The sequence below is a fragment of the Periophthalmus magnuspinnatus genome, chromosome 14 (assembly GCF_009829125.3).
Source record: "Periophthalmus magnuspinnatus isolate fPerMag1 chromosome 14, fPerMag1.2.pri, whole genome shotgun sequence".
Classification (NCBI taxonomy): domain Eukaryota; kingdom Metazoa; phylum Chordata; class Actinopteri; order Gobiiformes; family Gobiidae; genus Periophthalmus; species Periophthalmus magnuspinnatus.
In genome coordinates, this window is record NC_047139.1 from 8,721,205 (window position 1) to 8,745,537 (window position 24,333).

A 24,333-nucleotide genomic window follows, 5' to 3' on the forward strand; every position below is an offset into this window, starting at 1 on the left:
TTCATTTATTAATACTATTTAGACTGCATTTTTAATTAAAGCATAGTTAACACAATTATAAGGTTTTACTAATAATTTTATCTACTTTTCCCTACTTCAACAGTTTAGTTTTAAGTTAATAATTTGACTTATTTTATCCGGATTTTTACCTAGCAACCACACAGTAAACAAGGGCCAAGGGTCTAATTTACACATTAATTATTATTTGACAAATAAAAATACACGACTGGACTTTTATTTTGTCACATTAATGTCAGAAAAATGTGTTCCTCGTAAATTGTCCTGGAGTTTTAGATGGAATTTTGCGTAGGACTTTATTCACAAATGAAGTTAGCAATGATTAAACAGAATGGAAATAAATGTGGACTAAACCAGGTTTGACCCAGGGCTGATGATTCATTAAGGTTCCTGTTCAATTTATAGTTGGTGTATTGTTTTTGGATATTTCTATGAACCATATCGTGTTCTGAGCCATTTCCTCAGGTGTATTCATTTCACTAGAGTCGCAGGCCCTGATCGGACACTCAGTTCCTCTTTCGCTTAGGGATTTTTTGGCCTTTTGCTTATCACACAATAAATACGACCAGACTATAACTGTTCCCCAGACAATACAAAAGACACAAGGCAGTGCGCCTTTGACACTTAGAAGAAAGAATTTTCTACTTTGTTTTTAAGGTAAGATTTTAAGTATACATGTATTTTCAAATTGTCTCCGTGTTACTAATAGACAGACAAAGTCCTCGATAACATGTGACTGAAATAAACAGGTTTGGATTTTGTTTTCTACAGATGGGCAGGTTTGTATTTTTGGCTTTGCTTGGGATGCTGTGTCTTATCTCCAAAGGTTTTTCAACAAACTTGGAGAGGCTTATGGATAATGGTAAGTACATAACATTTATACTGTGAGATATGGATTAGACTCATGTCAACCAATTTTTTGTGTCAAAGATTTATTTTAATAATTTATTTCACAAAGATCCACGAAACACAGAATGGTGTATGGATTTAACTGTGATGTTATGACATAAAGTTTTCTCTGCTTATTTATCTTATTATGTTTTCATCATGGAAAAGCTTTGCCTTTGCTTAAATAATAATCAAGAGAAAAAAGATCACAGCTGTACACGATACATGGAAACATTTGTAATTGTCAGATATTTGGCTAAAACTATGTTTGCTTTTAATAATCAGAGCTTATTAAGAATGAATGGATGGTTATCATAGACTTGCTGTGTCTGTTTCAGTTCTGGTTTTGCGGGTGAGAAACATTGATGGCTCTAAAGTGCCTGTGCCCTTAAGCTGTGGAGAAGCTTTTCAAAATGAGCAGGTGACCTGGAAGAAAAATGGTGAGAAACACATTATTATTTCGTTTTTTAATTCATTATTATTGCAATACTATGATATTGTACTTCCGATTGTTTCTAATTTCATCTAGAGTACTCACCAAGTATACCTTTTTGGCCTATAGGTTTCTTCAGATGTTATTTATTGTTTTTGTTTTTTTTTACATTTTTAACCTGTGGAGCCTTTGGTCTGGTTTAGGTGTTCCTCAACCAGGGCTGCAGGGGAACTACATCCAGGTGACTGTCCAGGAGTGGGGAGGTGGCAACTACACCTGTCACCAGGGACCAGAGGGACCCACACTCAACTACACTGTGATTATGGTCCAACTGGAGCCCGACAACCGGACCGTCATCCTGGAGCCGAGATCCCACGAGCAGGGTGAGAGAGAGACAGAGAGAGACAGAGACACAGACAGAGAGACAGAGAGAGACACAGACAGAGACAGACAGAGAGACACAGACAGAGACAGACAGAGAGACACAGAGAGACACAGAGAGAGACAGACAGCGAGACAGAGAGACACAGAGAGACACAGAGAGAGACACAGACAGAGAGACAGAGAGACACAGAGAGAGACAGAGAGACAGAGAGAGACACAGAGAGAGACACAGACAGAGAGACAGAGAGACACAGAGAGAGACAGAGAGACAGAGAGAGACAGAGAGAGACAGAGAGAGACACAGAGAGACTGTGTTTGTGCAATAATAACTCAAGCACACGAGCCACAGGATCCTGGACACGTAATATCTTGACTACACGTGTAAATGAAGAGTACATGTAAAATGCCTATATTTTTGCAGATTACATCCAATGTTTGACTCGAAACTACAGAGGCTTGTTCCATTGCAGCTGGAGCAGATCTGTGGAACGTTCAGACGCCACTGTGCTGCTGGTTAAAGGCCATCGGTGAGAACTCATCTGTACACAATACTATATATACTATAACATGATTCATAAATGTGTCTTTCACATGTACTTTATCACTTACTCCAGTGGCCCACACATGCACAGGGAATTCACACTGAGGGAATATATGTACCAGCAAACATGGACACTATGGATAAGATGGACATTCCTATTAGCTTTTTTATAAAGAGAGCTTGTTTGAAAGAGAAAGACGATACTTTGCAAATTTATTGACAACATAAGATTGAAGTTATTGCCAATATGAACCAAGTAAAGAGCTGCAATGCAAATTCTGTAATGTTGAATTTCACCTTGTTATTTAATTTAATCTTAGCATTTAAATTTAATCTTGCCATTATATAAACTCAAACATGAACACATATGGCCGATGCCAAGAGTGGTACAAAGCCTGTACTTAAGATTAAGGTTCTCCTGTAGGGAAATTTGCCCTCTGCATTTGACCCATCATCCTTCATGGTGCTGGGGCAGCTTGTCTCTAAATGGTGTTTTGTTTCAGTAATCACGAGCCGGTCCTGTGTGAGGTGGAGTCCAGTGGGTCGGGTATGAGGTGTAGGGACAATGTCTGTCCATATGAAGAAGAGCGACATCGCATCTCTCTGACCGTCTACATGCGCAGTGTGTACCGACTGGAGGCCTACACCAAGGTCTTCTTCCTCAGGGAAATCGGTCAGTGACTCTATGGAGAGCAAATATACCCATAAAGTTAATGTTAAAACATGGGGAATGTACATTACAATTAAAATAGCTGTAACTGGGCTGTTCTTGATAACAACGCTGTGGCTGTTTACATTCACACCAAAAATCTGATCATTATCAGATATCTGGAGTTATCAGATTATTCAAATGTATATACATCTGATGTGAGATCAGATTATTCAGATTTATACCTTCTGCACTACATTGTTAAAAATTATTTGAGCCCAGTTTGGTCCTGGTGGAGACTTGGTTTAGTCTTGTTCTAGTCCTGGTTTGGCCCAGTTCAGTTCAGTGCATACTATAGTCTATGGCATAGACTGTATAAAATTACTGTCACCTGTTTCAACATAAATATGCTGGATAATTTGAAAGGAATTTAACATTTAACATAATTATGCATTAAACACATTATTCATAATATTTCTTTTATTTATATATCATGTAATTTTAGTGACCCCTGGACCATTCCCACACCTGCATCTTAATGGCAGTGTGTTCAAATGGGACTATCCTGAGTCCTGGGAGAAGCCCTGCAGTTTCTTCAGTCTGCTGTTTCATGTCAAAGTGGTGCGCAATGGAGAAGACTGCCACTCCAATAATCCTTTAGATGTAAGAAAAACACTGAAAATGAATACATAAAATAAATGGAAGATTGAAATGTCTTCATGTCTTGTGCAGGAGAAAAACATTTCTAAAACAGAATACCCAATTGATCCGATCATCATCAAACCAAAGAGGTTTGTTTTTTGTCTGAGAGCTCAGGACAAGCATACAGAAGGACCATGGAGCCACTGGAGTCACTGCACGTGAGTCTTACGAATGGTTTTAACTGTGCCCCACTCTATACGTGCACACATAATAAGAGAGGTTTGCTCTTCTTGGTTGCATCTAGGGAATATTACTTAATTTGTTTTGTTTTTTTCCTTGCAGTGTGAACCGACTCCATGACAAACCTGTCTGTTTCCTCTGAATGTACTAAATGTTTAAATGTGTGTACAGTATTTATTGACCTGTGTGTCTGCCTATTCTATTATTCTATTATTCTATTATTAAATATTATATGGACAATAAGAGAAGAAAGTCACTGCTCTTTTCTCTGTATATTTTGGAAGCATGTACTACTGCTGTACTCGGGACAGTGGCAGGGGTTAGATTATTCAGTTCCCATCTTTCACATGTACATTTTTCTAGAGTATAGCCATGTTTTCCGTCAAGCTTGATAATAGTAAAAAGTAACACAGTGAAACACTGTTGCTACAAAAAAGGTTTACTTGTCATATTTACATGTATAAGATGTAGTTAGGGTAACACAAACACATTTTTACATCAAATGAACATCCCAATGCTCAGAGCCCTGTAAACAATGTATGAAAATAAATGAAATCCCAAAATATGTACTTTACATAACACTTACAATCCACAACCCATGACCTAAAATTAGTGCTAGTCTTCATGTATAAGTGCAGAAATATTTCAAACAAAGGGGAAATGTGCTTTCATTTTTTAACATATTCCTTCAATGCCAAATTTATCAAATGTTTTTTTTCTTCCAAAAATAAGCAAGCCACTTGGCATTTGAGTTTTAATTAATAGGGTAATAGCAGCAGAAGAGTCCCCCAAAATATGGGATGAATAAAGAAGTATTGATAAAAAGCAAAAAAAATAAAACAAAACACCTTACAATAATTTTTCTAAAACTGAATGCACTGCATTACCAGAAAGACAAAATAAAATAGAATGGCTATAAGATGCATTCTGTAGATATGAAGATTTGCAATATTTTTAGGTAACTAGTTTGACAAGCTTAGAAAATACTGTTTTAATAAGGTGCATTAAAATGCACTTGGTTCATGTCATGTCATTTGCGGTTCTGGTAGGTTTTGAACTTCCGAGGAGAGGGCACATGCAAAAGTATACTAGGATGGAAGCCCATGGAGTCCTGAGCAGGAGAAATCATAGGTGTAGTTTGAAAAAGAGGACTCGTCATCAAGTTTGTCTTTTTGAGAAGCAGCTTACAGGATACGAGTCTCACTTTCAGTGGTGTTGCCTCTTTGAGAGGTATCTGAGAAACAAACAAATAAACAAGGGTAAATGGACAATAACTGATGACCAGTAGTGTAGCTTGAAAAGGGATTCCTATTTTAGTCATTCTGTTTCTGATTGCATGTTTTTATTTTTCCAGTTTTAAGTCTACATTGGTTCAGTCCAATATCAGTCTGTACTTTGTGCTTTGCCTGACCCGTTGTTCAGTCAGCTTTTGAAGGGTCTGTATGTCTCTCACCTCTCCCAGTGTTTGTGGTTCAGTCCAGTGAAGTCCTCCAGTTTGGCAATTTCTTTGAGATACTGGGCCAGTTTGTAAAGCTCTCTGTCCTTTTCTCGATTCAGATGGGCCTTCATGAAAGGTCGGATCTAAATAAACATGTTAATTAGTGTCTTTATTACATAGGTAATACCCACATAAGAAATAAATGTGAAATGCTTCAAATGCCACACAGCCATGTTAAAGTTGAAGCAGCTACCTTTAGTCCATTTTGAGGGTTCATGAGGAAGTTGCGTCCAATGTCGTCAAACATAATAGTGTTCTTCCTATGGTAAAACTCCTCATACTTCCCCCATATGACGCCTAACGGTTTTACCTGGAGTGGTGAAGAAAGGAAAGGAAAGTGACATTTTTAAAACTGGAAGTAGTGACTTAATGTCAAGAAGAATTTAATTTATTCTGACTTGGTAGAAGCTATGAGTGGCAAAAGTCTTAATACAAAATGTGCAATGAGCCAAGGACTCAAATCTAAAAAAAATATGATTCACTTATTCATTCCCTTTTATTCCATATTTGGGGTGACGGCTGACCGGGCCTCTAATAGCAAGTACAGGAGTAAGTCTAACCATTAAAAAAAAAAAGATATCTAGGGTAACTGGATAAGAGGGTAAGTGAGGGGGAATCAAAGCCACAATCTCATTGATCAATGGAGGAAGATACATGCACAATAGTTTAATCTTATTATCACTTAGACTAACCTCTGATAGGTATAACTGACTAAGATCCACACTCCAGACCACCTTTCTAGAGGATATCAAAGCAAATAATCTGTCTCTAGATTTATTCTAACTTTGGACATTTCAAAAATACTAATGTGACCATCACTCTTCACACTCACGCATACTTTCATTCATTTATAGTATCGTGCCCAAGTGATGATCCAACAGCTTTATGCAATTCAGAGTGATTAGAAATGCATAAACACTGACCTCCACCACTCCCCTCTTGGGCGTGTGTACTGTGATCATGGCAGCACTGTCCAACATGAAGGTGATCTTGTAGTTTGGGTTGTCTGTCACTCCCAGTTCCTGAAAACACTCAAAAATGTTTAAAACTGATCAACTGATTTTGATGAGTAGATTGATTTAGGCATTTGCATACTTTCATTTTGGCTTCAATCCACTTCATACTTGTAGCAGCTAAAGAGATGACACAGATTCATTGAACAATTACATTGTTATATTATCATTTATTAATACACAGTAAAAATCAAGCAAGTTAGGTAACCAATATGAAAATCAGCATATTTTAAGGACATTATGAAATCAATCTGGGTTTAAATCACAAAATCATTAGCAATCCTTCACTTACACCAGATCACAATGTCATAGTCCTCATAGGCAGATGTTAAAAACTCATGGAGATACGGCCTCATAAGCTCCTGACCTGTTTCTGCGCATGACTTGTGGTCTGAACAAATAAATAAAGTAAATTAATAGATTAAACTGAGTAATTCGAATTGGAGGGCATTTTACTGTAACTTACCAAACAAAGTGTAGTCCACATCAAGCACTAGTAGCTTCTTTCCTTCTCTGGGCGGGTTAATCTCCTCCACTTTATAATCTTTTACTCTGCGTGCTATTTTTGCCAGGTTCTCTTCCCTAGAGACAGACAATGGCACTTATTTCAAAATAAAAATGCACATACATTTTTTATGTTAGGTTCTCTTATTTGGCTACAGTGGGCAGTTAACTTAATCAGGATGATATCAAAGTCTCTGCATAGCCATGTGCAGTATCAAGATAAATTAATGTACAATAAAGATATGCACTGAATGTGTCCCATGGCATAAATAAAACATTATGGAGCTGCAGGGATGCTCAGTGGCACAAATGTTATACTCCAAAAGGAATTTAATACCATTTTATTCTCAATAAAAATGTTGATTTATTATTTTCTGACCTGTTCTCCACTTCTATCACTTCCTCTTCAATGTCAAAATCATTAACAACATCATCATTTTCAGGAGGAGGGGCGAGGACGTCTTCCTGATAAAATGACAATATAACAAATGGAATATTGACAACACCAAAATGTTATGAAATGCTCTATTATCTACACATACATTTAATTAACAACATACCAAGCTTTCCTCTCTGGTGCCCATCATCATAATCTTTGTGTTTGGCTTCAGTTTAAGAGAACCCAACTTCACCTCATCTTCAGCTGGTTTACCTGAAGTACAAAAAAGGGGATATAGGAAATTATTAAAATTAGCTTTATTTATTTTTGCTATGGGCCTAAGTAAAAGCTTTAGTACTTGTTATGTTTTTTTCTATCTTAGGGTGTGTTTACACCAGAACTAAACTGGGCTCAAACCAGGACCAAACCCTTATACCTGGTTCAGACCTTAATTTATCCAGTCCAGAGTCACTAATGCTATGCAAGGCATTTTAGTGTCACACATTAGATTTTTTTGGAAGAGATTTTATTCAGGTGACAAAAATCTAAATAACTATTTAAGATACTCCTAATCTATTATCTAGTTTATATGTTGCAACTATTTCCTTTAAGATACTTGTGTCACATAAACCTGATGAAAAGCAATTATCTTACACTAGAAACAACAGGACAAGCTATACACACAAGTAGACTTCAACCATGGATCTATTTTACTAATGTGTTATTGTATGGTGATTGCTGTAACTACTATATTCACCTTTGACCTTTAGTCCCAGTAGTTTTTGTCTCTCGGGCAGCACTCCGGTCAGAGATTTGATGGATTGTTTCAAGTCCATGACCGTGTCCTCCTCAGACAGAGAGCTGATGGAGTACTCCTGGCCTCCCCATTTTATGATCACTGATACTGACATGATTCCACGGGATCTTTACGACATAAACACAGTTGGAGGCGGACTGAAGGCTCTGCTTCTACCAAAATACTGGATCTGCAAAAAAGTGCACAACATTTAGGCAAACTACGACTTGGATATTTCCTGGTTTCCTAATACAGCATTCGGTTTTCCTGCCACTAAATTCAGATAAGTAAAGTCAGCAAAATATGATGGTGTTCTGGTGCAAAGAAACACCCCAGTTTCTTTTGGTTGTTTATTTTCTGAACACAAGGGCTACTGTAGACCGTAACCCACACCAAAACAAGAGCAAAACTACAGCCTCTTAACTCCCAGAGCCAGTCTCCAAAACAGACCAGTAGATCCTTCACATCAACTTGTCGGCAGAGAACTGAGTGTCACATACAGAAGCAGTTACATTAACAAAAACAGTTACAAGAACAACAAAAGGTGTCGACTCTGAACTAAACACAAAATAACAGATCATTACATTATGTTAGATGATAATGATTCTGCGTCCTCAGGCCACATTTTATACATTTACTTAGTACAATGTCTACTAAATAAATGTCAGGCACTTCTGCACAGAAAATTATAACGTTTCGGCGCGAGAAATGTCTCGTCCCCGCTACCCCCCAAAGCTTGAATTAACCTTACCAATGCACAATGTTATTTGTAGCATTGAGAGGCTAACGCTGTCATTATAAAAGGCTGTATCACACCCCAGTGAGCTCGCGTTAACCAACCTAGCAACATGATTTGTCCAGCCTTACCGTCTATAATGGTCTATGGTGCTGCGACGGACAAAAGGTCTAATTTATGAGTATTACAGATTAAAGAGCAGAAGTTTTCTGGTCACTTCCATTCATCGAGATGTACTCAGTTGTTTCTTCCTGGCGTCCCGAAACCTACCGGAAGTGACGTAGAAGAAAAGCCTGTTACCGTAGCAACGGCACCACGCTTCAGTTTCTGCCCAAAGGCAATTTTCATTTTGATCCGATATAAGTCTAAATGGGGAAAAGTGTAATGTGTATGCGATCCTACATGAAGTTGTAATACCATGGATGTGAGTATCATAATGAATGTCAGAGACAAGATCTGTTTTGACGTTATATGTCATGTGTGAGAGGAATTTAAACTTTGTCTTATTTATTATAGTAACGCACGTGTTTCATGACTTGAAAGATCCACTGAATGGCGCTACTGCCTCAGTAGTGCTTGTCCTCAGAAAATGAAGTGTATTTGAGCGGCAGGTCCGTAGTGCGCATGCTCAGCACATCTCAGGAGCAACAGAGCGCTAATGGCCGCTGCTGAGATGAGCGGATGGGCCACATCCTTTGAGTCCGAGGCGCTCCCTTCTAGAGGACCGTTAGCTCGGCCGACGCCGAGTTAAAATGGTTTATATCCAAGCGGGAAACCAACTCAAATCTGTAGTATACATCGCGAATATTGCCCTTCAAATGTAAGTCGCCCTTCTCTGCCTACTTTTAGCAACGCGTTTTGGTTAGCTTGATTGGAATTTCTGCCTGTGTGTTTGCTAGCGGTGCTAAAACATCGTTTTGAGTCAGTTGTTAGTCTATGGTTAATACGTAAATCCAGTGTTTAGCTGTAGACCTGCACACAAATTAGCGGACTAGGCACATTGCTTTGTATCATATGTTCTGGTTGTGTTAATTCTAGTTGAATGTGGCTAATGTTAGCCTGAGTCTTTGGCACAGTGCCTGTATGTGTATGTGTACGTGTATGTGTGCGTGCTCAATGCAGCTCATCTTATGCACTCGGCACGTACACAGTCATAGCTGTGGCGTTATTTAGCTCTGTTTTAAACGCAGTTTGTGCGAAGGCTTAGGAAACACCACAGAGTGCACTCAATTTGCACGACTTTGATTATGGAAGAGTTCGTGTTTTAGTGGCTCTGCGGCTGGAGGCGGTTGGGCTTTCTGCAAACGAGACTGTGAGGTTACTATAGTTCATGTGCGCTTCGGTCGATGCAGCAGTCACTCATCCATGGTGTCTGTTGTCCTCCTGTTGTGGATGCTCAACAGATACGGGTCTAATTGTTGTGTTCAAAACAAAGAAAATTTGTAATTAAATAGCTTTTAAATGTAGCGTTAGGCCGCTGGTTATATAATCCTGTTCATTCTAGTGATCTTTGTCTGCTGGCTAGATATAGTCTTAGGTCACCTTATGTAATGCCAGGATGCTGTCCCATTCAGTGGATCAAGTCAAAGTATTTCGATCCTAAAATGTTGTATCATGTCCTTGATGTCCAAATAGACTTTTGGAATTATCTGCATGTCAATTTTACAGTGTATTTTTTAAGGCATATTAAAGTTGCTATAAATTGTGTAAATTGTGGGAGACCAGTGCACTACAGTGACTCTATCCCAAAGTAAACCATAGATGAGTGGAAAAGTGTGCTGCACAGAGCAGGTGTTTCTGCACCTGTCTGGAAAGATCAGAGTTCAGCATTCTGTTTGTACTTGGTCCCGGAAACCGCACACTGCTTAAAGGAGGAACTAGCAGACGCAGATATGCATGCAAATTTAGATTTCAGTTAACATACAAAATTTTACTGCACATATATTTAGAATAGATCACTGCAGGGCTGCAGAATTACTTGCAGTCTTAAATGCAGTATCTCCTTTTTGTCTTCTTATCTATAACTTTCTAACCCTGTAGTTTTAGCCCTCCTACAAACATGTTCTGAAAAGCCGTATCATATGTGCCGTTCATTTTTCTGCTCTTGGGTGTGTTGCAAGTGCAATTTGATTTACAATATATGTCTTTAAAGCAGGATTCAGATCACAGTACAAGTGCATACTTTTCATAACATGTTTGTATATACAAATTTTTGCAAACCTTTTCCCTAAAAGAGATCATGGCATAACCTAATTAAATTCTGTTTGGTGTTTGATTATTGCAACACTTAAAATTGAACATTTTGATTTTATTGCATAACATTGTGCACCCCTATATTGATCAAACCATGAATGACAACCACAATATCTGTCAGGAACATCACAGTGAAATATTTCTCCAAAACGTCTCTCAGTCTTAGTTTCCCCTTCTAGTTGCATTGTTGCATTTCCAGGTTCTGATTCTTTTTCACCATGTGCTTTGTTAACCATGCATAGGCTTTTGAGTGGAATGTCTTAATCCAACATTGTTTTGTTGTTTTCCTTTGTGTGTTCCTGTGCACAGAGCAGAGTGGTAGTGGTCAGTTCAGCCTGCCTAACCTGTTACCATGGCGCTGAAGGACCGCGTGGAGTCTGTATTAAATGTGGGCCTCCGTGTGCCCAGTATCATGCTGCTGGACGTCCTGTACCGCTGGGACGTCAGCTCTTTCTTCCAGAAGGTCCAGAGATCGAGCCTTTCCAACAACCCCCTGTTTCAGTACAAGTATCTGGCACTTTACCTGCACTATGTAGGTCAGTGCTAGCTAACAACACATGCACTCACACTCCACTGTTTATAAGGAAACCACCAGCCGACCGTTAGAGGTTCTGTCTTATCTTATCACTGTGTTGGGCTTCAACTGTCAGAATATGCTTGTAAGAATAGTTCAGTACCTGGGGCAGCTTTATGAACCAGTGTATTTAAATTACATTACAAGTTTATATTTATCTTAAGTGTCTAAGTGAATGATTTTTTTTTCAGTTTACATTTTCTGAGCTGAATATTCTTCATAATAGAGAAATTATTGTTATTGTTTAAGATGTCATTTTGGCTCACTCAGACCTCCAGTTGTGAATGAGTTAACAGCAGTGGAATGTACCATTGAACCCAGCGGCATACAAAATGAATTTTTTCACATTTAATCTTCTTTCTCGCATTTTCCATGCTTGTTAATTTTGTTGACCTTGGTTGTGCGTGCTTTTGTAGGTTACATCCTGAGCCTGGTGCTCCTGACTCTGCCTCGCCAGCACCTAGTTAAACTGTACCTGTATGTCCTCACAGCGCTGCTTTTGTTTGCTGGACACCAAGTCTCAAGGTATAAATGAAAGCAAGTGGCCTTTATACTTCTAGTGCTAGCAATACTATCATCTGTAAAATAATAATGTTGCAAAATATAGTATTATAGGTAAGTAGAGCACCCTGCATTTTCTTCATTGTCCCTGTCCCATCCCCCCTCTCTCCTGTTCTGTATCAACTAATGTAAAATAACTCTGGTTTAGAGCTTAACTTAAAATATTGGATTCCAGAGTGCAAAGATGATATGTGCAGGACACCCAAAATGGTGATCCTGATGAGTGATAAGGCTTATAAAGTTACATAAGGTTTTTAGATGTTGACAAAAGACCAGAAATGATGCTGATGCTGCTATTGTGTGTCTGGTATCCAGAAATAATGACTGGGTTGTTTTCAGATATCTGCATTAGGCCAATTATTATTACTGTTTATTGGCCACACTATTAATGGTAAAGTCTCATCACTATGCAATTTTTCTGGTGTCTCCATCGAGATGTTATTGCGTTATGTGGAATTTTCCGTCTCTGTGGAGACAAGTAGTTGGTGGAATCTCTACCAGAAAAGTTACATGGTGCACCTTTTAGTTTCATATAATTTATGGAAAGTCTTTGCACTGATATTGCTTGGCAGATTCTCAAAACTCGATTATTTGTATTGTCAAACTGTATCAGTGATAAAAAACAATCTCAGTAACCTGACTCTTGTTTCCACGTAATCATGTATGCGTCAATACTTCATTGTGCATGTATCTTCTGTGAAAGGGGCAGGATGTTCCTTTGTAAATTGATGAACCAATCTCTCTTTGTTAGGGATTACGTTCGCAGTGAACTGGATTCCGGCAATGAAGGACCGGTCTACCTGGAACCTCTTTCCATGAACAGATTCACCACTGCACTCATAGGTATAACATTACATTACAACTAAAAAGCATGCTGCAGAAGCAAGTATGTGTTGTTTTAGAGTTCAACTTTTACAGTAACACCTGCAGGAATTCATGTAAAAACAGCATGAGCGTATGAAATCTGTGATGTTTTTGGAAAACGAGTAGAAACTTGAGCAGCTCAGGCCTCAAGGCTTTGTAGAAACCTGTATTAATCTTAGCTTAGAAGTTATCCACTCCCCTCTTTAGACCAATGTTGTGGTACCCATTTTTCTAAACAACATTAATATTATTTTCTGTGATGGGACATTGTAGCTGTGTATGGAGTGGACAAATGATAAACTTGTACTAATCATATAATTGCATGAAACATGTATTGTCATACATAGATAATGCCTTTAGAGCCGTTCAGGGATTCAGGCCTTTTACTGTTTAGGATGTCATTGTGAGGACTCTCTTATTATTAATTGCTATTACAAGGGTCCTTTTTTCCATCTCTTTGATACTCATGGTTGGCTGCGTAGGAACAGGGTACCTATATATCCTACTATAGATCCTTTTAATAACTGCACACACATAGGCAGTGATGGGAAGTATACTTCTAAAATTTAGTTACAGAATACTGAATGCCCAAATTAAAATGTATTTTGTAACATATTCCATTACGTGGGCCAGTCATAGTGCAGAAAACATTCATTCATGCATTCATTTATGTTCAGTTAGAGATGAAAAATGACAAAATTACACATGTACACACTGCAAGAGCTGTTTACTTTTCTTTTCACTAATACCCTGCAGTTCAAAGCCACAACTGCACATGAAGTACTGTCATGTATTCCTTTTTAATTTAAGGAAATAACTGTATTCTTGATACCACTAAATGAAAATTACTATTCGGTTGCTTCCCAATACTTCCCATAGTTAACTTGTTGGGTCTTGGCTCTGTGTTGCAGCTCAGTTGGTTGTATGCACACTCTGCTCCTGTGTGATGCAGACCAAGAGGATCTGGCTCTTTTCTGCTCATCTGCTCCCTCTTGTGGCCAGACTGTGTCTTGTGCCACTTGAGACCATTGTCTTCATCAACAAGTTTTCTATGATCTTTACCGGCCTGGAGGTCATTTACTTCCTGGCCTCAAATCTGCTGGTTCCTTACAATCTTGCCAAAACTGCCTACCGTGAGCTGGCTCAGGTAAAGCATAATAATGTTTGTACAGTGTTGCTAATTTTCATTCTTATTTATTTTTGTTTTAGATTTATTCTAAAAACATTTTTTTCTCCTAGTTCTAATCACTAGAATGTTTTTTTAATTTTAGCATAATATTTGTCACATATTATTCAACAAAACATTTTATAAAAAGACTTAAAGTTATGTAAATATCTGAACTGTGTGCAGGTGGTGGAGGTGTACGGCCTGCTGGCACTGGGCATGTCTCTGTGGAACCAGCTGGTGCTGCCTGTCCTCTTCATGTGCTTCTGGCTCGTGCTCTTTGCTCTACAGATCTACTCCTACTTCAGCACTCGAGACAAGCCCACCTCCAGAGAGAGACTGCTCTTCCTCTTCCTCACCAGGTCTGGGCCCAGCATCTCTACACATTGTAAATCCTAAATCTAAATGATTAAAACCATCAGCAATAGTTATGTGGCCCAGCCTCATTTGCCAGGGTCGTGTTGTGAGGTCGATTCCCAGTGTAGAGTTGATATGCTGGTAGGTCAAATCCATAGCTCTGCTTGTAAAAGTGAGCTGGTCAAAAAGATAAACCTGCGTTTATCTGAATTTATTAAATATTTGGCATTTTTTATAACATAAGTACACACTACATTTAGTATTTTAACTTCATATTACAACATTAAACACATGTATTGTAGTGTAATTCGAAGTGCTAGTCTGGTCCGAAGGGACAGACCCAACTATCAAACTCTAACCATACCCATTTCCTAACCATAACCTCATTTGTAACCTTGTTCTTAAACATAATTCCTTTTAATGACCTGTAGCAGCAGACTGTCCCTCTGGACCTGACTATTTAGACATTAACAAACTGTATATGTTATCTTTGATTAGTGCATGCACAGAGTGTCCGGGCATATGAACTCTATTGAACACTAGCGCCAGCCATTGTCTCCTCACTTTTCACCTCCATTTTATAATGAAAGCCTTTGGATTAAAACAAATATTAAATGTACAACTACAAAAAAATACCTTGTATGTATTGCAGCTCAGTATTTGCCATCTCTTTCCATTTTTCCTCCAGTGTTGCAGAATGTTGTAGCACACCGTACTCCCTTCTCGGGCTGGTCTTCACTGTGTCCTTCATTGCTTTGGGAGTTTTGACGCTTTGCAAGTTTTACCTGCAAGGATACAGGGCCTTTATGAACGACAACACCATGCACCGGTTAGTCACACTCATCTTCTATTGCTTCACTTAAATAAAGAATTGTCTCAACAAAGTCAAATAGACTATTCAGAGTATCCTATTGCGTATGTTCACCAGACTTGTTCTGATCATTTTGGTGCTCAAATTGCCTTTGTTATTCAGTTTTGCAAATAAAGGTCAAACTAGCAGCAACAACAGTCATTTTTTTAAACTAGTTGCAAACATTGGAAAGCTCCTAAAATGCATGATAAAATATTAATCTGTGCACCTGTTTTTAGGGGCATGACCGAGGGCATCACTCTTTTGATTCTGGCTGTTCAGACTGGTCTCATTGAGCTGCAGGTGATCCATCGAGCCTTCCTCCTCTCCATCATCCTCTTCATCGTTGTAGCTTCCATCCTGCAGTCTATGCTGGAAATAGCTGACCCCATTGTCCTGGCTCTGGGAGCATCCAGAGACAAGTAAGAACATTTTATTTGTTTAAAATAAGGCTATTCTTGAAAATAACTAATCTGTGTCCTCAACTATTACTTGCATGTTTAAATACTGGTGTTTATTCAGTAACGATTACTAAAATATTGGACACGATGTAATGGTTGTTTAATTAAAAACAGAAAGAGGACCTAACCCCTACAACTAAAGCCTATCTGCATTAAGCCCAAAAGGCTCTTCACACAGTGTGTTGTGACTCATCAGTATGTGACCGCTAGGTTCAATTCTGATTATATTGTCTCTTTGAAACAAGTACAAGCACATGTTACAGCGACTGCCTCCAACTTTCAAAACATTATGAAGTTGCAATAGTAAGGTGAACCTCCATTAAACGTAAATGCATATTCTGTAGATGCCATGTGTCTCAATTGTGATGTCTTGCAGGAGTCTTTGGAAGCACTTCCGAGCTGTGAGTCTGTGCCTGTTCTTGCTCATATTTCCGGCCTACATGGCTTATATGATCTGTCAGTTCTTCCACATGGACTTCTGGCTCCTCATCATCATCTCCTCCTCCATCCTCACCTCCCTGCAGGTAACACATGACAGCTCTTAATTATTTATAATGTCTGACCATTTCAATCCTTCAATTTTACTAGGCAGTAAGAATTTATTTTATATGAAAATGTTTTTTCTGGTGAACATTTATAGGGAAAAGTGATATTTATTTTATCCTAAAGAAAATATCTTATTTGCTTCACACAAATCTGCTGTGGCGCAGGTGCTGGGGACGCTGCTGATCTATGTGCTGTTTATGGTGGAGGAGTTTCGTAAGGCTCCAGTAGAAAACATGGACGAAGTTATCTACTGTGTCAATGGCACTTACCGTCTGCTGGAGTTTCTGGTGAGGCATAAACTCGCTCTGATTTCAGTCATTTTCTTGAGACAGAAGGTCCATGAAGCAATGTAATTATTTGGGGTTTTAATCTTTTGATTAAAACTTTAAAGCATAATTGCACTAAATGACTAAAGGTAAAAATAGCCAATTGTAATAGTGTCTTGTCTAGACAGTGAAGACTACTCTTGTGTTGTGTGCAGGTTGCCGTGTGTGTGGTGTGCTACGGCGTGTCAGAGACAGTTTTCGGGGAGTGGAGTGTGATGGGCAGTACCATCATCCTGGTGCACTCGTATTATAACGTGTGGCTGCGGGCGCAACTTGGCTGGCAGAGCTTCCTGCTCCGAAGAGATGCTGTCAACAAGATCAAGAGCCTCCCCACGGCCAGCAGCTCCCAACTAGAGCAGTACAACGACATTTGTGCAATCTGCTACCAGGTAAACTTTACAGCTATTGTAATTACATTCATTTCACAGTTGTGTGGTTGAAATGTAGCTGATTATTTGTACAGCCATACTCAGAAGTATAAAATACATAATTTTGATTATATTGATCACAAATCACAAGTATCAGCTACCTTAGGAAACCATATTATACCATATAAAGGCCATTTACGTTTCCTCATAATTTTTAGCTCTTTCATAGATTATGCCGTATCTACATTATATATGTTAGTGATCCAAATGCTCGTATTAAACAAAGCAAATCAAAAGGTTTTATAGAGGCTTATATGACCATAACTAGGGATGCATCGATCCAGTTTTTTCCATCCTGATACCAGTCGATACTTTGGCTTTAAGTATCTGCCGATACCTGATCACAGCCGATACCTGATCTCAACCGATACCAGTGCAGAGACTGAAAATAGCATTTATTTCCTTTTAAACACAAATTGCATAAGGTAAAAAAAATCAAGTAAGTAATAAATCATCTTATTACACCAATGTGTAGACCAAAATGGGATATTGGCTAACCAACATCTTGGCAGCCAATATCCGATCAATCAAAATGTTCATTATAAATATTTCTCCTTTGTTTTTTTAGGAGATGAACAGTGCTGTGATCACCCCGTGCAGTCACGTCTTCCACGCTGGCTGTCTGAAGAAGTGGCTCTACGTCCAGGAGACTTGCCCTCTCTGTCATTCACAGCTCAAGAGCCAATCAGCATCCACACCCACCCAGGATGACCCCGTCGCTGCCGACCCCCAGCCTGCTGGTCAGGAAGAGGGTGTGGCCGAGCAGGAAGATGGTGCCTCTGCAGAAAATGGACTTGCGCATGGAGAGAAATTAGAACAAGAGGAAGAGAAAAGAGTTTGTGATGGTTTGTTAAATATGGAGTCCACTTGTTCTCAACATCTCAAAATTGCACCCTCATCCACCTCTCATCATAAGCCTCATCCACAACCTCCTGACTCACAAGAGGAGGACAGTTCTCCAACTCCTCCCTCAATTTCTCATGGTTCATCTTCAGAGCTAATGGCTAAAGCTACAGCAACCATCTCTGAATATGAGCCCATCCCAAACACAGGTTACCCTGAATCCTCGTCTGAGTTCCCCTCACAGTCCGACCCTCTAAGTCTTCTGCAAAAGAAGAGGCAGTAGAAAGCTATCACTGACGCACATGACTTCATACTGTCCCAAATCGTCATAATATATTTTCAAAAATCCATGACAGACATCTCCTTCTCTCTCTTAACATTGAGCTGTAAAGTTGGAACAAAACATTATTTAAAGCATTTCAGAAGGATGGGCTTAATTATTTTTTCATTATACCAAAAGTGCAACAGGATTTTTTTTATATCCATGTGTGGGAGAAGTCATTTAGTCATTTAGCACGTGTCCAGGAAATGTGAAATTCTAAAAAGAACTGAAGCATATTTTCTATTCATCAGAGTTTCATCCTTGCCATTTCACTCCAACCATTTCATGCAAAATCCTTAAATTTAAATTTTTTGGCCATTATTTCCCACTACTGCTGTTCTATTTGTGGTATCGGGATTATTATTATTATATTTTCCTCTGCAGCATGTGCCATTATTTACAGAGGTTTAAAGACTATCAATTAGTTATGGTTGGAACTCACATGGGTCTTAACATTTCATAAAAAGCTATATTTGGGTTTTAATGTTGAGCGATATCGTAATTCTTGATGCCATCAAACACCTAAGGCTTGGTGCTGTTTTTATTTTGAGGTCCAGTGTAGATACAGATAATTGAACATTCATTTGCATATCATATTGATCAAACCATTTACTGTATTTGTATTTGGATCTGATTGGCGCTGCAGTATTTTTTCTTTTGAATACATTACCTTGCATTTCACACTTGTATACCTATAAAAAAAATGATTGTGCCAGTTCCAACAAATGCAATGTTTCATATCACCACCAGATGTCGCCAAAGGCCAACACACTGCACCTTTTAAGCCTCCGTGTGGCTAATTGATTCATTTTTCATTAATTGCTCAAATCTGACTTGTTTGGCTGGTCCCAACAAAACACATACTTACAGCCAAACCTATTATACTGTTAAATATAAAGTTATTTTTACACTGCTTTTTATAAATAGTTGTTTTATGGTACTCATCTCGAAGAATTTAAATACAAATCTATCATTTGAGCCATCCTTCGCGCTTGTAGAAACCCAGGGCATGCTAATATAATCACATGAATCTTAATCAGAAATATGCTGCCCTGTCACTCCCTGTCACTTGAATTTGTATCGTCACCATTACCAGCTAATTGAAAATTTTAAACACACTCCAGCATTTGTTGGACTGTAATGAAAACGTGTTTTTTAAATGTTTCATATATGCTATAATCTGATGCACGCTTGTATGTAGAGCTTGCTTGTTGCCACTATGCCCATTATAACATCTATTTGTTAAGCTAACTCTTTGCTACTGTATTTTTGCCACTTTTTGATTTTGGGTCGCTATTGCACTAATGTTCTTTCTACTTGCAACGCTCCAAAGCTGTCAATGTGGCTACCAAACTTTCCCAAAATCTGTGTGTAAATCTATTATTCATGTTGCTATGTACGAATCATAGTTGCTTGGTTTCTCTATAGCTTTAGTATATTTTAAAACAGCTTTGAGAAATTCAAGCAACTTTCAAACAGCCAGTGTTACTGCTTGTCCTGTCGATATGAAGTGCTGTAAAGCTGAAGTGATCGCTCCAATGCTCTCTACTGGTAGGAGTGGGATCAGTGAGGCCCTGAATGACGGGAAATGGCACACGTCAACAGTATTATTTACTATTACGATTATTCTTGATATTGTCTTACTGCTATGAATGACTTTTTCCTGACATGCGCTGAGGCGGGACTATATATGAATACAGTTTATTTGTAGGATCAATCTTGCTCAGCGCTGTGAAATTATTTGTGTTTATTTTTTAAATGCTGAAATGTAGACTTCAATGTCAAAGAGGTGAATATACAGCATAATCATGAATGACAACTTTTTATGTTCTCATCCTCACAGTGCTACTTTACTTTAAAATTAAGCCCTTAAATAGTACTAGACTAGATCACTGTTTTCATTGGAGTACTTAAAACCTGACCTACTTATCACATACTCAATGATGCAACACTTATATGTCCAGTGTTATTTTCTGCCATTGTTCCCTTGAAGGTTGATGACTATCGTTTGTGAAGTTGCCATCCTCTACCATCTCATATTTTTTATATACATTTTTTACATCCACATAGGAAGGCAACATGCCATTTGGAAAAATCACAAAAACTGTGATAAAGAATTATAGATGAAATGAAAACTGAAGATATACTCTGTGCTCAAAACCATGCTTCAGTATCTAAAAGACGCAACAGTATTCACAGCTGCATTCAAGTAGTAGTATTATTTCATAAACATTAGTGATATGGTCTTTATACTGGTTACAGTATAAAGACCATATCACCAACGCTGCGTTTGCCAAAGATATGGCATTGTTTGGTCAATATTTTTACACTTTAATGCCAACCCCATTCACAGGTGTTAGTATTTTTGAAACTTGCACTATTTATTCCTTAACATTTAAAAGTAAAATGTTTTGTATTTTCTTCCTAAAACTGTTAGAAAAATATTTTTGCTTGACATTTTTGTTGTTTACCTAAGCCAGCTGTGTTACTGTTGCTTCTGTTGGACCACACTCTCGTCTCTTTCCATGGATGTTAGATTTTGTTGAAGAAAGCGTTGTATACTGTTACAAATCTATTTTTCACTCAGTAAGGACCTCCTCTGTAAAACTGACTGAATCCTGTTACACAGATAATGCCTGGCATTACCTTGGTTATGTTACAAAACTGAATGTGAGAAATAAAATGAACGATCCACTTTGAATTTGTAATTTGTCACTGGTGTTATGTGGTTGTAAAAGGGCCTGTATTGCGCTATTTTCTGATCTATGTTATAAGGTTATTTTCAATCAATCAATCATCAAAAACATCTGGAGTTGTGTTTTGTTTCATTCTCACATGTTTAACACACAAATCCTGTATATTTAGGCTGAATTCTTCTCTCAAACTGAAAATACTCTGTTTTAACTTGTGATGTCATGTGGTAATACAGGAAGTGCTCCACTGTGTTTTTAAACTGCTTACACCTTCACTAGAATCATTTGGATCATTTCAGCCCTGGAATTGTTAATCTCTTCAGAAACAAGTGAACTGTAGCGATTATCTTGAAAACTACCGTGACATCACAAGGTGGAACAAACCATTATTATTATTATTTTTAATAATAAAGGATTACTGAAAGGTGTGAATGAAACAAAATACCACCTCAAAACATACCCAGAGTTGTAACAATATTCCAACATGGCTCAAAAGTCACAAGAAGAATCCATGTCCTTTAAGCTTAAATGGTTAATACATAAAATAAGAGAACCTTAGGAGAACATAAATGCAGATTTGTGTATGTAGGTTTTTTGTTTGTGTATTTATTAATTATTTTTTTATTATATTTATTTTTGTATTTATTATTTTATGTATTTATTAGTTTAATTTTATTATTTATTTATTTATGATTTTTTAAAAATATTATTTTATTTATTTATTTATATATTTTTTATTCATTTTTTCATTTCATTTATTTTAAAAGGGACCATGTAAAATTAGATCATGAAAAGTCTTGGTCTCACATCTGCAGTCCCAGTTGTTGCAGTTGAGGATGTGTCACTGTTCGAACTATTGATTAAACTGACACAATATACGTTTAGACTGACGTGTTACAAAAATATAATCCACATTCTTTGCACGTAATCTCCAGATAAATGTAAGCCAAGTCTTAGGTTGACCTTTATACCTCCTCATGACCTCCAGAGAAGTCACAAGGATCCCCACCCAGTTCATCCTTTTAACAGCATTTGTTCAGCACTTTTCTATTGTAGTTGCTTAAGTTAGACACGAGATGGCGCTATTGTGCTGTTTTACCCATGAGTTTCTTCACTTCTGACCATCCCGTAGATGCGCAACGGGGACATCCTTTATATTGAAACGCATTTTGTAATTTTCTCAGTCTTTATTCAATACTTTATTATTATTATTGTTATTGTTATTATTATTATTATTATAAATCCATAATTAAAACCACTATAGACTTAGAGACTCTTAGATTAATTAAAAATAGGTTAATAATTGACCACCTTTTTGCTTCTGTCAGGCTGTTATAAGCTCATTTTATTTTATTTCAAGTTCAGAGCTTTATTTTTTACGCTTGTGCATCGCTTCTGTTGAGATCCCTGTTGTTTTTATTCATTTATTATTATTATTTTACGTTTATTTTTATTTATTTATTTTTCTAAATGTCCGGTGTCCCGTTATGATCGATCCAACGCGGCTCATTAACACAAATTACGCACAGTCCTTGTTGGAGCTGTGAGCCGCTTTAGACCCCGCAAAAGGCCGCTGTGCCACAGTATCTCATCTCGAAGCAGGAAACCGACGCATAAAAGACTTATTCTCCATAATCAAGGTCAAGAGCGTTTTTCAATAACCTTTGGGAATTAGAGGCTGGACGCGCGCCAGGACCCGCTGCCAATCATCCTCACGCGCGGCTGAATAATACCAAAGTTGTTGACCTTTCGCACCTTAACAGATCGATATGATGTAGCGTGGTTTGGCTGAAAGACACCACTGCGTTCCTGTTAATAATATTTGTGTTTTGTTTTGATTCCCCGTGTGCGTCGCGACGTGATGAATTGTTTGAAATAACAGATGGAGCTGGAGGGAGAGACAAAGGAGGAAAATCTGCTAGCAATTATCCTCAATTATGTTCATTGTTATATTGAGCTAATTATTGTTATTGTCACTTTTGTTTGTGTGTCTTGCGGCGCTGCTCTGCAATAAGGGCTCCTATCCGAGAGACAATGGGGCCACGGATATGTTTTGACTGTGAAATATGGCTTTTATAATTGTGCCTAACCAGCTGGCTAAATAAAAATGAAGAGGTAAAGCATGTTTGAGGTTTTGAATCACAAATGACTACAGAAAACATGTCAAGCGCTGTGCGTAAAAGTTTGGAGACGTCCCTCCAAACCCGTGCGTAAAGCTTAAAACATTGAACAGAGGGTTATTTACTTTTTTTCTTTTATTTTTTTCGACTTTAAAGGTAATTTAAGTTGCGCACTTTTGTCCCAGAACCTTGATAATCAACTGAAGTCCATAGTCTATCTTGGCCAATAAAGAAATTACATGATCAGTTAATAAATGAATACATCTTCAATAAGAATAAACATAACAACTCTACAATTTTCTGCTCTTTGCTCCAACTTGTTACGAGCAAAAGTGATAAATGTAAAGAATTAGCCTATGCACCTTGGAAATATTGGCACATTTTGAATTCTGAAACACAGAACCTTGAACTGATGATTTTACGCATCAATTTACTGAACCACCTCTGCCACAAATACAAATAAACTTTCACTTCTTTGCCTTCTTCTATCACACACCCAAATCAGATCAGACACTTTACTTGCTCCGTCTCAGTGCGCCTCTTTGGCTCATGTGCAGAAGAGCGCAGAGAGAGTGCGACTCCTCACTTAGCGGGCGATGCGTGGTTCGAACCTCACTCCACTCTCTCCTTTGTTTGGGGGCGTCTCCATCATCGTGGTCCCCTCCCCTATTTCCACTTCCCATCCCGGGCTGTCTCTCTCCCCAGTGCTCGCGTCTTCTCCCACAGTCCTTTGGGAAGAGGCACAGCGCGGAGCTCCGAGCATCACACACGACACGGACAAGTCCCGCAGCGGAGGGCGAGCGAGGAAGAAAGAAAGTGTCATACATTGTTGACATGTGACACGAGCGCTTGGTGATCGGCCCGTGTGACAGCTCCCTGGACTAGGACGCACTTTGAAACACCTTTCGGCTTTCAGTCACGTTTTACGCGTTGGGGAATTTACACTTTGAACATGCTTTTTGCACTGTTGTAGCCTGCACTTCTTTCACGGGACTGTAGACTCAGCGGGCTGTGCCAAGAACAAGTGCAACAGAAAGAAACGAGGACGTGAGGACTGGTAAAAGATAAAAACGCGGAGAGGTGCGGAGTGTTGATGTTCGGAATCCAAGAGAGCATTCAGAGAAGCGGCAGCGGACTGAAAGAGGAGCCGCTGGGAGGGATGAACGCCGTTCGGAGTTGGATGCAGGGAGGAGGCGTGCTGGACGCCAACACAGCCGCGCAAAGGTGAGCCAGGGGAGGATTTAGCAGC

General features: G+C 38.5%; 4 protein-coding genes across 6 annotated transcripts in view; 3 read left to right on the top strand and 1 right to left on the bottom strand.

Annotated features, from left to right (window-relative positions):
- Window positions 1–420: 420 nt before the first annotated feature.
- Window positions 421–3,964, top strand: il12bb (interleukin 12B, b). The gene is made up of 9 exons (XM_033978020.2): window positions 421–675; window positions 790–880; window positions 1,245–1,346; window positions 1,543–1,722; window positions 2,145–2,250; window positions 2,768–2,937; window positions 3,419–3,576; window positions 3,646–3,773; window positions 3,898–3,964. Exons 2-9 carry the CDS (start codon window positions 790–792, stop codon window positions 3,935–3,937), a joined length of 975 nt encoding a protein of 324 aa, XP_033833911.2. The 5' UTR covers window positions 421–675; the 3' UTR covers window positions 3,938–3,964.
- Window positions 3,965–4,218: 254 nt separating this feature from the next.
- Window positions 4,219–8,982, bottom strand: ublcp1 (ubiquitin-like domain containing CTD phosphatase 1). The gene is made up of 11 exons (XM_033978019.2): window positions 8,853–8,982; window positions 7,947–8,175; window positions 7,371–7,462; window positions 7,190–7,275; window positions 6,773–6,888; window positions 6,599–6,697; window positions 6,389–6,426; window positions 6,217–6,315; window positions 5,487–5,603; window positions 5,249–5,376; window positions 4,219–5,029 (listed from the first exon to the last, which is right to left on the bottom strand). Exons 2-11 carry the CDS (start codon window positions 8,098–8,100, stop codon window positions 5,002–5,004), a joined length of 957 nt encoding a protein of 318 aa, XP_033833910.1. The 5' UTR covers window positions 8,101–8,175; window positions 8,853–8,982; the 3' UTR covers window positions 4,219–5,001.
- A 367-nt stretch (window positions 8,983–9,349) lies between these two features.
- Window positions 9,350–20,970, top strand: LOC117381136 (RING finger protein 145-like). Its single transcript, XM_033978015.2, has 12 exons — window positions 9,350–9,541; window positions 11,284–11,510; window positions 11,965–12,073; window positions 12,861–12,952; window positions 13,885–14,120; window positions 14,325–14,500; window positions 15,184–15,324; window positions 15,585–15,767; window positions 16,183–16,330; window positions 16,517–16,639; window positions 16,834–17,067; window positions 17,675–20,970. The coding sequence occupies exons 2-12, from the start codon at window positions 11,327–11,329 to the stop codon at window positions 18,230–18,232; spliced, it is 2,184 nt and encodes a 727-aa protein (XP_033833906.1). The 5' UTR covers window positions 9,350–9,541; window positions 11,284–11,326; the 3' UTR covers window positions 18,233–20,970.
- A 2,703-nt stretch (window positions 20,971–23,673) lies between these two features.
- The window catches only part of LOC117381137 (transcription factor COE1-A-like), a 111,799-nt gene continuing 111,139 nt past the window's right edge, over window positions 23,674–24,333 (top strand). The window contains exon 1 of one of the 3 annotated variants that reach the window (XM_033978018.2): window positions 23,674–24,308. In XM_033978018.2, the coding sequence (XP_033833909.1) occupies window positions 24,178–24,308 (131 nt within the window). In that variant the 5' untranslated portion in view covers window positions 23,674–24,177. The remainder of the gene's footprint in view (window positions 24,309–24,333) is intronic. The other 2 variants (XM_055226464.1, XM_033978017.2) reach the window with 2 other exon arrangements.

What these genes read in the sequence shown, in the direction of transcription:
- ublcp1 (XM_033978019.2), bottom strand. Translation starts at nt 8,100, where the DNA reads ATGTCAGTATCAGTGATCATAAAATGGGGAGGCCAGGAGTACTCCATC. An exon ending in CTATGACATTGTGATCTGGT is followed by an intron (nt 6,427 to 6,598) that starts GTAAGTGAAGGA and finishes TCATCTCTTTAG; the next exon opens with CTGCTACAAGTATGAAGTGG. An exon ending in AACCACAAACACTGGGAGAG is followed by an intron (nt 5,030 to 5,248) that starts GTGAGAGACATA and finishes TTTGTTTCTCAG; the next exon opens with ATACCTCTCAAAGAGGCAAC.
- il12bb (XM_033978020.2), top strand. Translation starts at nt 790, where the DNA reads ATGGGCAGGTTTGTATTTTTGGCTTTGCTTGGGATGCTGTGTCTTATC. An exon ending in CTGCTGGTTAAAGGCCATCG is followed by an intron (nt 2,251 to 2,767) that starts GTGAGAACTCAT and finishes GTTTTGTTTCAG; the next exon opens with TAATCACGAGCCGGTCCTGT. An exon ending in AGCCACTGGAGTCACTGCAC is followed by an intron (nt 3,774 to 3,897) that starts GTGAGTCTTACG and finishes TTTTCCTTGCAG; the next exon opens with TGTGAACCGACTCCATGACA.
- LOC117381136 (XM_033978015.2), top strand. Translation starts at nt 11,327, where the DNA reads ATGGCGCTGAAGGACCGCGTGGAGTCTGTATTAAATGTGGGCCTCCGT. An exon ending in ACTTTACCTGCACTATGTAG is followed by an intron (nt 11,511 to 11,964) that starts GTCAGTGCTAGC and finishes GTGCTTTTGTAG; the next exon opens with GTTACATCCTGAGCCTGGTG. An exon ending in AACGACAACACCATGCACCG is followed by an intron (nt 15,325 to 15,584) that starts GTTAGTCACACT and finishes ACCTGTTTTTAG; the next exon opens with GGGCATGACCGAGGGCATCA.